The sequence below is a fragment of the Carlito syrichta genome, unplaced genomic scaffold (genome assembly GCF_000164805.1).
Source record: "Carlito syrichta isolate Samal-C Ts95f unplaced genomic scaffold, Tarsius_syrichta-2.0.1 Scaffold141855, whole genome shotgun sequence".
NCBI lineage: Eukaryota > Metazoa > Chordata > Mammalia > Primates > Tarsiidae > Carlito > Carlito syrichta.
Window position 1 is genome coordinate 199,832 of NW_007085951.1, and position 14,177 is coordinate 214,008.

Genomic DNA, 14,177 nt, shown 5'->3' on the forward strand with positions numbered 1-14,177 from the left:
CAAAAGGCAAACAGACCAACTCCTTAAGGGCATTTAATTTCGAAAAGAGAGCATCATGCCAATTTTTAGTCAGCAGATTGCACCATGGGTTCTGGCCAAAGTGTGACCCATCTCTGGCTCCTTCATTTGCTTTGATATGTGGTACAAACAGCTAAACCACAGTTTTTCAACCTCAGCACTTTTGACATTTTGGACTGGATAACTAATTATTATGGGAGTCTGTCTTATGTATGTACGGTGTTTAGCAGTGTCTCTGGCCTTACCCACTGTGTGCCATTAACACAATTCCAGCTGTGATAACTAAAAACTCTCCAGAGTGTGCCCTGGGGGTCAGAATCGCCCCTGTTGAGAACTACCATTCTAAACTAGTAATTACCCCCACATCTTAGAATTATTACTAGACTGGTGTAGACAGGTGTGCTTTCCACAAGTGTTAGAATGTCAATAGTCTCTAATTGTCAACATGTTTATGTAATTGAACTTGTTAGGCCATTATTCTCTCAGTATTTGCGAGATAAGGTAGAATGTGCTGTTGCTGTTCTGACTCTGCCTTAAAGTCTCATAGTTTTTCTACTTTAATGTAAGCTACTATGAAGCAGGGAATAAACCAGCAAACACCCGGGTTCGAAGTGTATGATTCACCCTTACCGCCCCTTCCTCCTCTATTTCTTCTTAGTTCCCTATAATCCCAGTACATACTAAAGAACAACCATCTGTAGAGATGCCCTGTTACCTTCCTATACAGGTTACTTTTATCTTAGGATTATGTTTACAGCCCTATGGCCTGCAGAGAGGTATTGGTCTGGCCCCATGCAGGATTGAAGGAGGGAAAAAGACTGATTTCTAGGCTCATCAAAATGGCCCAGAAGCCGGGCTCAGTGGCTCAGCCTGTAATCCTGCGCCTTTGGGAGGCTGAGGTGAGTGGATTGCCTGAGCCCACGGGTTCGAGACCCGCCTGGGCAGCGAAACCTCATCTCTACAATAAATCCAAAAAAATCAGCCAGGCGTGGTAGCGCATGCCTGTAATTCCAGCTACTCGGAAGGCTGAGGCAGAAGGATCGCTGGAGTCCAGCAGGTGAGGCTGCGGTGGCCGGGAGCGGCCACTGCACTACAGTCTGGGCGACAGAATGAGACACCAACTCAAAAAAAAAAAAATGGCCCAGATATCACAGAATACACTGGTACACTTCCAGAGAATATGAAAAGATTGGAAACTTATCAAATCATGCCACACCACCATCCCCAAGTCCTAAGTTTGCTGCCTCAGAAGCTCATGATAGATACTGTACAGCCTTCGAATGCAACATGCCACCTTAACCCCAGGGTTGTCATAAGGACAGGAGTCTTAATGCCACAGCTGTTTACTCTCTAGCCAGATTTGAACTATTGTTCTTAGTCACACTATTCTTGTTCTTCCCATTATGAAACAGCAAATATTAGTTCCCATTGGCAGATTCTGTAATACTGCTGGAACTATTTTTTTAATAAAACTGCCAAGCATTATGAAAAACAATCAAAAGCATTAAGATGTGGTGAATTAAATTACATGTTGCATCAGTGCTAGCAAGAATCTATCAGACTGACAAATATGAAAAGACAAATGTTTGGTATCTAGAAATGTTTAGATAAGAGAATGGCTTTTCCTCAAAGCTATAATAGTGAGAGAACTTAAGATTGAAAGGAATTGAATTGCTTAGCAAACCAGCATTTTCTTTTTTAAGGTCACTTTTTCTGAATACATGTTGAGTATTACTTATCTGAAATGCTTGGGACCAGAAGTGTTTCAGATATTTTTTCAGATTTTGAAATATTTACGTATTCATGTGAGATATCTTGGGGGTGGGACCCAAGACAAAACATGAATTTCACTTATGCTTCATATATACCTTATACAAAAGCCTGAAAGTAATTTTATACAGTATTTTAAGTAAATTTTGTGCATGAAGCAAATTTCGTGTACATGTAAGCTTTCAAAACCAAAGGTGTCACTATCTCGGCCATAATGTGATGTCAGATTTCAGATACTTGGATAGGGATGTTTTACTTGTAGTAAAAGAATGTTCGTTATATATGTATTCTATTTGTTAGCTACTTGCCAAAGGAGAGTAAGGAGATAATTTAATAAAAGTTGTCAAATATTTCCCCATATAAGACCAGATCATAAATATTTTAGGCGTCGTAGGCCATGCAGTCTCTGTCATAACTTCTCAACTCTGCAGCTGTTGCATGAAATCATCCACAGACAATAAGCAAACAAATAGACATGGCTATGTTCCAATAAAACAGTAATTTTTTAAATAAAAGCAGCCAGCAGGCCAGCCCTTGGTTTAATACGAAAGTTTCTTTTAAACCCAGGATATGCTAGACTAGATATTTTGAGAAACACTAGCAAAGTAATCCGAGTACCTTGCTTTCAATAACTTGATAATTTTACTGATGAGATGAGACCAGGTATATCATAGAATTAATTAACAATTTAAAGTCAAATATTCACGTGTAGGGAAAGACTGCAGTGGAGGCTGGAGTAAATAGGTTTTTCCTTAAGATCTCTATAGAGGTTAACTGTTCCATCTGGTTTTAGTGCCACAGTTTCTTTTTTTTCTTTTTTTTTTTTTTTGAGTTGGAGTCTCACTCTGTCGCTCAGACTGGAGTGCAGTGGCCGCTCCCGGCCACCGCAGCCTCGACCTGCTGGGCTCCGACGATCCTTCCGCCTCAGCCTTCCAAGTAGCCGGAATTACAGGCATGCGCTACCACGCCCGGCTGATTTTTTTGATTTATTGTAGAGATGAGGTCTCACTGCCCAGGCGGGTCTCGAACCTGCGGGCTCAGGCAATCCACTCACCTCAGCCTCCCAAAGGCGCGGGGTTACAGGCTGAGCCACCAAGCCCGGCTCACAGTTTCTATAAGTGTGGACAGTATTGAAGATGTTGACTTTTTAATCTCATCTATTGAGTACTGAGCATCTGTGATAGGTCATTTCTTGATGAGCCCCATTAAGTAAGTCAATAGCTTCTGACAAATTGACAAAAAACCACATAACCTGAGGCTAAGACATTCTAGATGCCAGCTATTATTGCTGTTGCTTCATGTATATTTTTTAGATTCACACAGGAGGCTGCTTTTAAATTGCAGTACATTGTGTTAAATAGGTAATATAGATATTAATAAAAATAACACCAGCATTCATTCTTTCACATTCAGGTCACATATTTGACAAAATTCCCATGTTGGTTTGTGTTCATAGACATAAAAAAGAAATGTAGCTTGGCTAGAGTAAACACAGCATAGATTACATTTTTATTACCTTATGTCTACATGGTGCATCGATAGCGTTCTCTACCAACTATGATTGCACGGGCTATAAAATAAGTGTGCAGCCTGGGTAACATAACAAAAACCTCATACCTTAAAAAAATCAGAATATTAGTTGGGCGTGGTGGCACATGCCTGTAGTCCCAGCTACTTGGGATGCTGAGGTGGAAGATTGAGGCTGCCATGAATCGTGACCATCGTGATCATGCCACTGCACTCCAGTCTGGGCAACAGAGTGAGACCCTGACTCAAGGGGGGGTGGGTGTCTCTTTCATTTTTTTTTAAGAGACTCTAGTATTATATTGAAGGATAACAAACTTTATTTTCATGGTATAAATGGCTCCTCTATCTTGGAATTGGTGGAGATGATAAATATTTGAGTTTAGAATGTGTTCGTAGTTTTTTTGGAATTAGAGGAGTGGAGAGACTTTTTAAAAGTTTTCTTTTAAGTTGGGGTAGCAGTCTGAAGCTCTGACATGTTTTAAGATTACATTTTCACATAACTTTTTTTTACAGGTTTATATTTCACCCTTATATAAATTATCCTTATGGCCCACCTCGTAAATTATAGCCACTTCAAGTGACAACATTGCTAGTTCTATATCAAATAGCATTTCAGTGATAAGTCAATGATTTATGTAGGTCTTAATTTACTTGCATCTTCTGTTGTGAATGCTATAGAGATAAATTTTCTTTTCTGCTGACAAAAGGAATCTAACAAAAGCCATTCATGGGTTCTGTTGAGGGAAACATTCGGCCTTGTGATCTGCTGTAGATGGTCATGACCATTATTGTCTGAAGATGGAGTTATTTCTCCTTTTACATTCTAAGCCCGTGGTGACTATAAAACTATGTATTGCCCTAGAGATTGAAGAAACAAATGAATACCAAAATGACGGGGCAATTTTTTTTTACAGTGTCTTTAATTTTGAGCCCACATTCTTGCTGTCTTTAGTCTGAATATGAAATGGAGTACTATGCAGGGATTACAAAATCTGAACTAAAATGAGGGAAATTGATGCCTGTACAGTTTGATGGGTTATTTCATATGGAATCCTCCAGATGGACAAGGAGAATGATTTCTGTCTTATCCTGTATATGATAGGTTTCACCCCTGTTTTGAAGTAACTTTCCTTCAAATGATGCCGTTTTTTCAGGGGAAACACAGGTGTGAAATGTTTATTAGTGTCTTGGCCCCAATGATGGAGGTGTATCTCGTGAACATTGAGTGCAGCATCAGGGTTTGTTAATAAGCTAAAAGGAAACCTGCTTTCATTATTACTGTTATTATTCTGGAAAATAGAGCTCTGGCAGGTATTGAGAGGAGATTGCAATGTGAAGTGGAAGTGTTGTGACTAGCATCAGTGTATCATTATTAAAATTGAAATGAGCTCTCACACACATGTGAAGGCAATCTCTCTCTTAGCATTCAGTTCCCTGGGGTAACAGCATTTTGGTGTGAGAAAAAGAAGCAAATCTGATCCTTCTCCTGTGGGGAGGTGATAGGGGGTGGGACCTCCCATGAGAGCCACCCTGGTCCAAGCCATCCTCATCTTTGTCTCCTACTCTTCATAGATTGTCCTTCAGCTTTTGTCCTGTAGCAGCCAGAGTGTCACATCACGTTACATATTCTCTCCCCCCACCCCACACTGGTTCTTCAGATTCTTTCCTGTGGTTTCAAGACCCTACGGGATCTGTCCCTTTCTCTTCTCTGCCTCTCCCACTACTTTCTCTCTTGCTTCTTCAACTCTGACCACATCCTCCTTGCTTGTCCTGGAATTTACCAGGTACCCTCAGCCCTTGGGCCCCCCCGGTTAGTTTCTTCATCTGCCTTCCATGTTCTTCCAGCAGCTAACTGGGAAGTGTCTGAATGTCAGCTTCTCTGTTAAGGCCCCTCCTGGCCACCTGCTTACTGCTGAGGTCTACATCAACTCTCCCACCCCTGGCTCTCCTGATCATTTTTCACTCTGCTCTACTTTTCTTTTCTTCTTCTTCTTTTTCATAATGCAACTCACATGCTCACAATATGTTTCTTGTTTGTCATTTGTGTGCGTGTGTGTGTGTGTGTGTGTGTGTGTGTGTGTGTGTGTTGATTGTCTCTTACTAGAATATAGTGCCATCAGGACCAGGGTCTTTGTCCTTTCTTCTCATTGGTTTCTGCCATGTGCCTCACATATAATAGGGGCTGTATTATTGACAGGCTGAAAGAGTAAAGGAAGGAACAGGCACACTCAAGGTACCATGTCAGAGCTGCTGTCTCAGCTTCTCAGGTATCTCTGACCTTCCAGGGTTGCAAAGAACAAGGATGAGGCTTACGGAGAAGGAGGGAGTCATCCGGGATGCCACTGTATATTTGGAAGCAGAATGTTCACCTTGAAGCAGTAATGTGCTGTGGGTTGGAACTGCTTTTCTGTTGTGTTGTATTGTTTTCATTCATTCTGAATGTTTAAATACCTCCGAATCTGTAACACCCGATATATCTTGCCATGCCATAAAGTTTCCTGTTAGGAAACTAAAATAAAATAAATATAAAGGTCATTTTAAAAGTTAAAAGCCCGTGCATAAGATGTTGGCAGTGCTGCTCATGATTAGGTACCTAGAGATCAAAACATAGAACTAAAGATGTTTAACCATGAATTTTGTCTAATTTTACATCTAATTTTCTGTGGAAAAGTGAATGTGCCCAGCCAGCTTTCTTGCAGAAGGTATGAGTGAGCATGTCTGAGGAGGGATCCGAGGTTAAAAAGGTCATTCATATCTCAGCTATATGGGCTTTTTTGTTTGACCCTTGTTTAAAAACCCAACTTTTGTTGGACTTCATTTGCTGGATAATATTCAGGGCAGGAACAGCTGTTTGATAGAAAACAGGCCAAAGATCAGGAGCAGTGGCTCACACCTGTAATCTCAGTGCTTTAGGAGGCAGAGGTGGGAGAATCCCTTAAGGCCAAGGGTTCAATACAAACCTGGACAACACAGCAAGACTCTGTCTTTACACAAAAATTTTAAAAAACTAGCTGGGCGTGATGTCACACATCTATAGTCCTAGCTATAACTTGGGAGGCTAAGGTGGGAAGATCACTTGAGACTAGGAGTTGGAGGTTACAGTGAGCTATGATCGCAACACTGCACTCCAGCCTGGGCAACAGAGTAAGGAGAACTTGTCTCTTAAAAAAAAAAAATTTAATTGGCTGGGCGTGGTGGCTCAGCCTGTAATCCCAGCACTTTGGGAGGCTGAGGTGAGAGGATTGCCTGAGCCTGGGGGTTCGAGACTAGCACAGGCAACTTGATGAGACCTCATCTATACAATAAATCACAAAAACTACCCGGGTGTGGTGATATGCAGTGGCGTGCATCTGTAGTTCTAGCTACTTGGAGGGCTGAGGGGGAAGAATCACCTAAGCCCAGCAGGTCGAGGCTGCGGTGGCCGTGAATGTGCCACTGCACTCCAGCCTGGGCGACAAGAGTGAGACTCCAACTCAAAAAAAAAACCACTAAAAAGTAAAATTAATTTTGTAACCTTTTTGTGGCTTTCCTAATCCTAAATTTAGACTTTATTTGTTTGTGTTTGGGGCTATGATAGAATATTTTAAATGGTAGCGTTTCCCCTCTATACATTAAAATAGAGTGATTTTTTTCTTCCCACATATTAAATGAGTACACATGGACCATGCCTAGCACAGTAGAGATGCTAATGAAAAGAGGCTACCATTATTTGGTCAACATGGAAATCTGAGCCCTTAGTAGAATTTCTAAGAAACCTCAGAAGTCTCTGCACAGGATAAAGTGCTTTGTGGTATTTTTAAAAACAAACTAAAAATAAACCCTCCTAAAGCCAGTTTTTGTTTCACTTTCTAAGTTGGTACAGTGTCTTATGTTTTAAGTCACTTAAACATAACAACTTCCTGTTCCCTTCATGCCCTGGGATCTACCCTAACATTCCTTGAGCCCCACTCCCTTCCCAAAGGAAGCATCTTGAAAGGGTAGGGACCTAGGGCACAGACTTTCCTGCTCTGCACACCTCCCAGGATGTCATGTCTCTGGCCTGCCATGGGCTTTATCACAATCTGGTAGCCAGTCCTGGTAACGTAATCTCTGCAGATACAGGAATATTCGAGAATTAGAAACTGAGCTCTCTGGGCATCCTCCTTAAAAATGCTCTTTCCTTTCTCTTCACCAGCTGCAGGGTAGTGATAGTAAAAAAAAAAAAAACCCCACTACATTTATTTTAAAATAAAAATACAAGCTGTGTCAGCCGGCTCGGTGGCTCAACCTGTAATCCCGCGCTTTGGGAGGCTGAGGTGAGTGAATTGCCTGAGCCCGCGGGTTCGAGACCCGCCTGAGCAACTTGGCGAGACCTCATCTCTACAATAAATCAAAAATTAGCCAGGCGTGGTAGCACGCGCCTGTAGTTCCAGCTACTTGGAAGGCTGAGGCGGAAGGATCACCGGAGCCCAGAAGGTCCCTGGCCACTGCACTCCAGTCTGGGTGACAGAGTGAGACTCCAACTCAAAAATATATATATATAAGCTGTCATTCTTCTCTGCTTGACTAGATATGGTAATCTCACTTGCTAGTTGGCATGAATGTAGGAAATTCTTTCACTTGCACTAATTGAGATGGAGGGTTAGTGTGAATGGCTAGAAAGTTTGAACTGAAGATTAAAAGAACAATAAAAAGGGTACCAGGTCCACTACTGGGGAAGGAGGGCCAATTGGAAGCCCAAACATACCTGCATGCAGCCAACCTATGTAATTAATCCTCACTTGTACCCCACATCTCTATAATTGAAAAAAAAAAGATTAAAAGAGAGACAGCTTCTCTTAAATTCCTCAACTACAGAAAGTAACTGGCTCTGCTAACAGAGATGTACTTGAAGAGAAATTGTATTACCCAGTGTTCTCCAGATAAACAGAACCAACAGGATATATTTATATAGAAAGAGATTGATTATGAGGAATTGGCTCACACAGTGATTTTGGGACTAAATCCCACAGTTTGTCATCTGCAAGCTGGAGACCGAGAAAGCTGTTGGTATATATAATTGACTCCAAATCCTAAGGCCTAAGAACCAAGGGAGCTGTTGCTATACATTCCAGTCCAAGTGCAAGAAAAGACCAGTGTCCTAACTCAGGCAGACAGAAAACAAAAGGACAGAGTCTTCCTTCCACCACCTTTTTGTTTTCAGACACTCAACACATTGTATGATGCCCACCCACATTGGTTCAAAACCCACTGGTTCAAATGCTAATGTCCTTCAGAAACACCCTCACTAACACACCCAGAATTAATGTTGAATCTGGGCACTCTGTGGCCCAGTCAGATTGGCACATAAAATTAATTGTCACAGAAATATGTCTTGATCAAGTGGAGTAAATTGCTAATACAATATATGCATTTATTTCTTGAGTTGTCTTATATTGCAAAGTTACATTTCCACTTAGCACCAATGCGATTATACCGATCCTGATTACAGTGTTTTATCTCCTTTCCATTTTACAGTAGACAATATTCGCAAACCATAAGAGTTGAAAAGCGTTCCACTTATACAGTAAGTTTTGTGATTCCAGTTTTCCAAAGAGGTGCTTAGGCTCTGGTTATGACAGTTACAGCCGGATGGCTATCTTCATCAGCAATTATAACCCCAAACATTTATATATTTTCATTTGTTTAAAACGTAAAATATGGTTTGCCTAATTATGCCATTCTGACAGATTATACTATACAAAGAATGCTATTGTTTTATTTTCTGCATTTATTTTAACTTGCTCTCTTTTGAGTTGTACTAGTTAAGATGAGAAAATGATTAAAACCTGGGGAAACATGTTTAAAATGCTAAATACCACATCCATTTCAAGTTGGAAAATGATTAAGTTAAAAATCTTGCATATTGATTTTCTTGAGGTTATGAAGAAAAACATTTAAGCCTTATTTTTTACAAAAGGATTTAATATAAAAAGTAATTTTTTAATCTTATAAATTAAGAATTTACTTCTTTTGACTACTTTCAGCCTTTATGTGGGTTATTCATTAAACTAATTTTTCAGAAGAATACATATTTTTCTTGTAGGTGATATTTCATAGTCCTGTGAATGATGGATTTTCAGTGTATTTGAAATAAATGTGGCTGAGTTTTCCCTTGGTTAGCATTAGCTCCAAGTCTTGAATGGGAGGTAGTAAACAAAAGAGGAAGGAACTGCCCTGTGTGTTACCCTCTGCCAGAGGATTTACATGTGGTGTGGAGTACCTTGTTTTTCCAGCACTACACTTACGTCCTGTGGCATGTTGTTGCCACTTTGATAAAGAAACTAACATGTAATGCTTAAGTTTCTTGCCCTGGGTCACAGCTATCTGAGAAAGAAATGGGATTCAAGTCCAGATGTGCCTAATTGCAAAGCCCCTCTTGCTTTTTCCTTCCTTCTTCTCTTTGCTGCTGATGTACAGTGGAATCACACCCTTTCATTGACTACATGGAAGCCAGAGCAGCTGTGTGGCGGTTCCAGGAATATGCCCTGCCTTCTTCCTACTACTAGAACACAGCATCTTGATAGACACCTGCTTTTACTTAAAAAAATAATGATAATCAGGATTAAAGAAGAGGGAAGAAATCAGAATGAATGTCTCTCTTTAAAATGAAAGATATTACTTAATTATTTAACAACCTCCAGTTTTAGTTAATATCTTGAAGGCTTTGGGTCGTTAAGATTCCAGACATTTTTTGAAGGTGTATGAAACACACTTAACTTAGCATTTAGTTTCAAAATGACTTACCCATAAGTTCATGTTTAAGTCCTCTTTGGGATATTATATCCTAGGCAATTTTCACATTTTATTGATTAATGCAGGAATCTTAATGTGTGATATTGATTATATCATTATTTACTTTTGAGATTGCAAAAAATTAATAAGTATTTAGATAAGAAGACTGAAAAGAATACTTGGAACATCAATGATATTTGAATAATTTTTTTTATTAAAACACTTAAATTGATTTGCCATGAAAGCATCTCCTTTTTTAGGTTAAACACACTTTCTTCTTTAAGTCAAAATTCTTTATTCTTTTCATTTTAAGCTCATAAGTACTCTGATTCTCACTAGTCATTACTGACCTTTTGGAAAACTGCTTGCGTAAGCATTATAATTCACTTGCCTCAGGAGTTAAGTCATTTTTGTTGTACAGAATACTCCTAAATTTTTGGAGCATTTTTGTTTCTATATAATATAGCAGTATATGTTGCAACTCAAATGTTGCTTAGCTGGCTGGGCACTGTGGCTCATGCCTGTAATCCCAGCACTTTGAGAGGCCAAGGCAAGAGGATTGCTTGAGCCCAGGAACTCAAGATCAGCCTGGGTAACATAGCGAGACTTCATCTCTGTAAAAACTTAGGCAGGTGTGGTGGCACACTCCTGTAGTCCCAGCTGCTCGGGAGGCTAAGTCAGAAGGATCACCTGAGCCCAGGAGTTTGAGGCTGTATTGAGCCGTGATTGTACCAATGTATTCCAGTCTAGGTGGCAGAGTGAGACCTCAACCCAGATATATATTGCTTAGCAGTACTAGTTGAATTTAATATAGAAATAACTTTGTGTTTGACAACTAGTATAATGAGTTCATTGACTATTGCCCAATTTATGAAGGCAGAAAGATCCTTTTGTGATTTAAAAAACGCACTTATTGGCATTTCTATTTCTTTTTGTAGCATTTCCAATACTATCTCATGAAGGATGTCTTTGTAATTAAGCTACCTAAAATATGTTGTGTAGAATTTACCTTTTCTCTGGGATTCAGTTACTCTGCAAAAGCAGTTTTCACATTTTTCTGGTTTCTGCAGGAATCTTAATGTGTGATATTGATGATATCATCATTTACTTTCAAGAGCAAAAAAGTAATCTAGGAGGGCATGAGCATTTGGGAAAACATGTCTATATTAAGCACCAACTGTTTTTGCTCTGTGCATGCTTGTTTTGTAAAGAACTCTAGATAAAATACTATAATCACAAAATGGACTGTTTGGAGAATTTTCTTCATTCTATACTTAGAAGTGGTGAAACATACCCTTTCTGTGCTGCAAAATGTTTCTTGGTGTTTCCTTAAACAGCATTAACATCTTGTATGTGCTTCTTATTCAATTCTTTGTTCTGGGAAATAACTGAAAACATAGTTTTCTTTTAAATGATCGGATATTCTGTTTCTCTTCTCAAACCTCCTTCTCTTCTATGTTATAGTTCCTACAACAGCAGCCAGCACCCCTGATGCTGTTGACAAGTATCTCGAGACACCTGGAGATGAGAATGAACATGCCCATTTCCAGAAAGCCAAAGAGAGGCTTGAGGCCAAGCACCGGGAGAGAATGTCACAGGTAATCTGGCTCTTTTATCCTTCACCCCTACGATATCTGGAAGTCTGAGCTTACCTCTGCTTTGGTCTCCCCAGGGCCATGGTGGCTTTATGCAAATTGAAAAATAACTTGTGTCTAAAACATGGCTAATGCATATGTAATAATACCAACTATGATTTAAGCTATGCCTACTGCCAGGCAATGGATGTTGCATTACACTTTGATAATACAGAGAATTTTAGTCCTTGCTCAGATTTTTCATTTGATCAAACAAGTATGGATATGGTAGTAATTAGTTGCTAGTGACTTTTCTAACTTGTATTCTACAAAGAGTGAGGGTGGGGAAAAAAACAGGAAATATATGAATGAATAAAAATCTCAAATTAAAAGTCAATCTTTTTTTTGGTGTTAGTGTTCTCAGAAGGTGTGACTAATTTTTGTTATACTTAGCATAGATAACTAAGGATCTCTTGGTAGACATTAAAGATGGTTTATGAATTAGACTGCTGTATATTTTCTAAGATCATAAGTGTAATAGACTATTCATCTTGCTTTCCTGTAACTTCTGATCTAGGTTCTTGCTGACCCTGGTGAGACTCTGCCTCCCAGAAATAGCCAGTTCCTAGAAATAGCAAATGAATGGCCTATGACCATGTCTTTCACATGCAAACTAACCAGTCCTAACCCCATAACCTCCAACTATGCTCTTTATCTAGTTCTTAAACTGTGGACCACTATCCTCCTGCCCCAATCACCAGGTACCAAACAAGTAGGGGCAGTCTCATGCGCCAGCGCCAGGAGGTTATTCAACTATTCTAAACCTGCACACCTTGCGTCCTCATTTCTTTCCATGAAAACTATAATTGACCAGGTGTAGAGGCTCTTGCCTATAATCCAAACACTTTGGGAAGCCGAGGCAGCAGGATTGCTGGAGTCCAGGAGTTTGAGACCAGCCTGGGCAGCAAAGCAAAACCCCATCTCCACAAAAAAAAAAAAAGAAAAAGAAAAAAAAGAAAAGTCAGCCAGCCATGGTGATGTGCACTTGTAGACCCGGTGACTTGGGAGGCTGAGACAGGAGGGTCGCCTGAGTTCAGAAGTTTACGACTGCCGTGAGCCATGATTGTGTCACTGCTCTCTAGCCTGGATGACAGAGTAAAACCCCATTTCAAAAAAAAAAGGAAAACCACAATAAATATTCTTTCCCATGTTGTCCCTTCCTGACCGGCTGTGGTGCTTCCCACATGGTCCTGCAAATGTGGCATGCACCTTCTTCTTAGAAGCTGTGAGTAACAAACTGTCTTTTGTTGTGGTGGATTTTCCTGCCATGATGACCTTACCATGCCTGAATAATAATAAAACCTACATTTTAAAACATAGAACTAATCCTGTACCTAGAAAGACACAACACAAAGTTATTTTTTTCTTAAGATGAGTAACCACAATATTTGTACCTACCTTCTCATAATGACATAAAGAAAATCTTATGATCACAATTCCTTTGGCTCTGGAATATAATGTGCAGTTCTAGTGGTTGTCCATGATGAAAACCCAAAAGCAGGTTGAGTTAGAAAGCTAGGTACAGAGGAACAGTGAAGTTTTAACCTGAAGCCAATTCTTTTGAAGAATAGGAATTTTCGTTAGGAAAGACAGGCAGATATATAATCACTTTTCAGAAAGCATTAGAGAACTATGAGTCATACTTATTGCCACTGAAATATCCTCCTTTAAACTTAAATCCAATCTCACTTCTTCTTTTCGAAGCTTTCAGAGGCTTCCTGCTGCCCTCAAAAATCCAATTCTGGGCACATGAAGTCTTAAAAAAAGAACAATGACAAAAATAAACACCGAATGCTCAGCTCGCCTTTTCTAGCGCCTACCACTGTACCCTGACTCCCGTCTTCCTACCACTCCCTTTTCCTCCTCAACTGCTCCCCCATTTCTCTGTCACGCTAAACTGCTGTTCTGGCTGGGCTGCTCTGCTCACCATCTGCCCATCTCATCGCAGGCCTCCCTCTGCTCTTGGCATTGATTTCTTCTGGAAATGCCCTCCCACTCCTCTTATATTGGCACATCTCACTCATTCCTTATGTCCCACGTAATACTCAAAATGGGACATGCAGTCATTGCTCTTACCTTTCATTTAATTCTGAATATTTACTCCCTGGTTTTATTAGTGATTTTTTGATACACCGTCTTACCTCTCTAGTTGGATTGTAAACTCCTTGTAGTACCTGTAAGTTCATTTAAGCCTTACTCACCTTGCATTTCATTCTTGGACTCACTTAGTCATTAGTTTAAATATATATTTTTTAATCCTGGGTTTTTTCCCTAATATATCTTGGTCATTTTGATCCTATTAAGAAAACTGTTTACAAATATGCTATTTGTTTCAAATATGATATTCACTACAGTAATTGAATTTTCTTTTAGCACATCTATTTAAGCTATGACTTAGTTCATATAAATTTTGTTAGATTTTGTTCATTTTTTAGTCATCAGATATTTCTAAGATAACCTAAGAGATGTTATTTC

The 14,177-nt window shown here is 39.7% G+C and overlaps 1 protein-coding gene across 8 annotated transcripts in view; it reads left to right on the forward strand.

The window, feature by feature from the left end:
• The window catches only part of APP (amyloid beta precursor protein), a 227,244-nt gene that overhangs the window by 127,481 nt on the left and 85,586 nt on the right, over positions 1 to 14,177 (forward strand). For all 8 annotated transcript variants that reach the window (XM_021708509.1, XM_021708507.1, XM_008049940.2 and 5 more), the window contains one exon: positions 11,533 to 11,666. In XM_021708509.1, the coding sequence (XP_021564184.1) occupies positions 11,533 to 11,666 (134 nt within the window). The remainder of the gene's footprint in view (positions 1 to 11,532; positions 11,667 to 14,177) is intronic.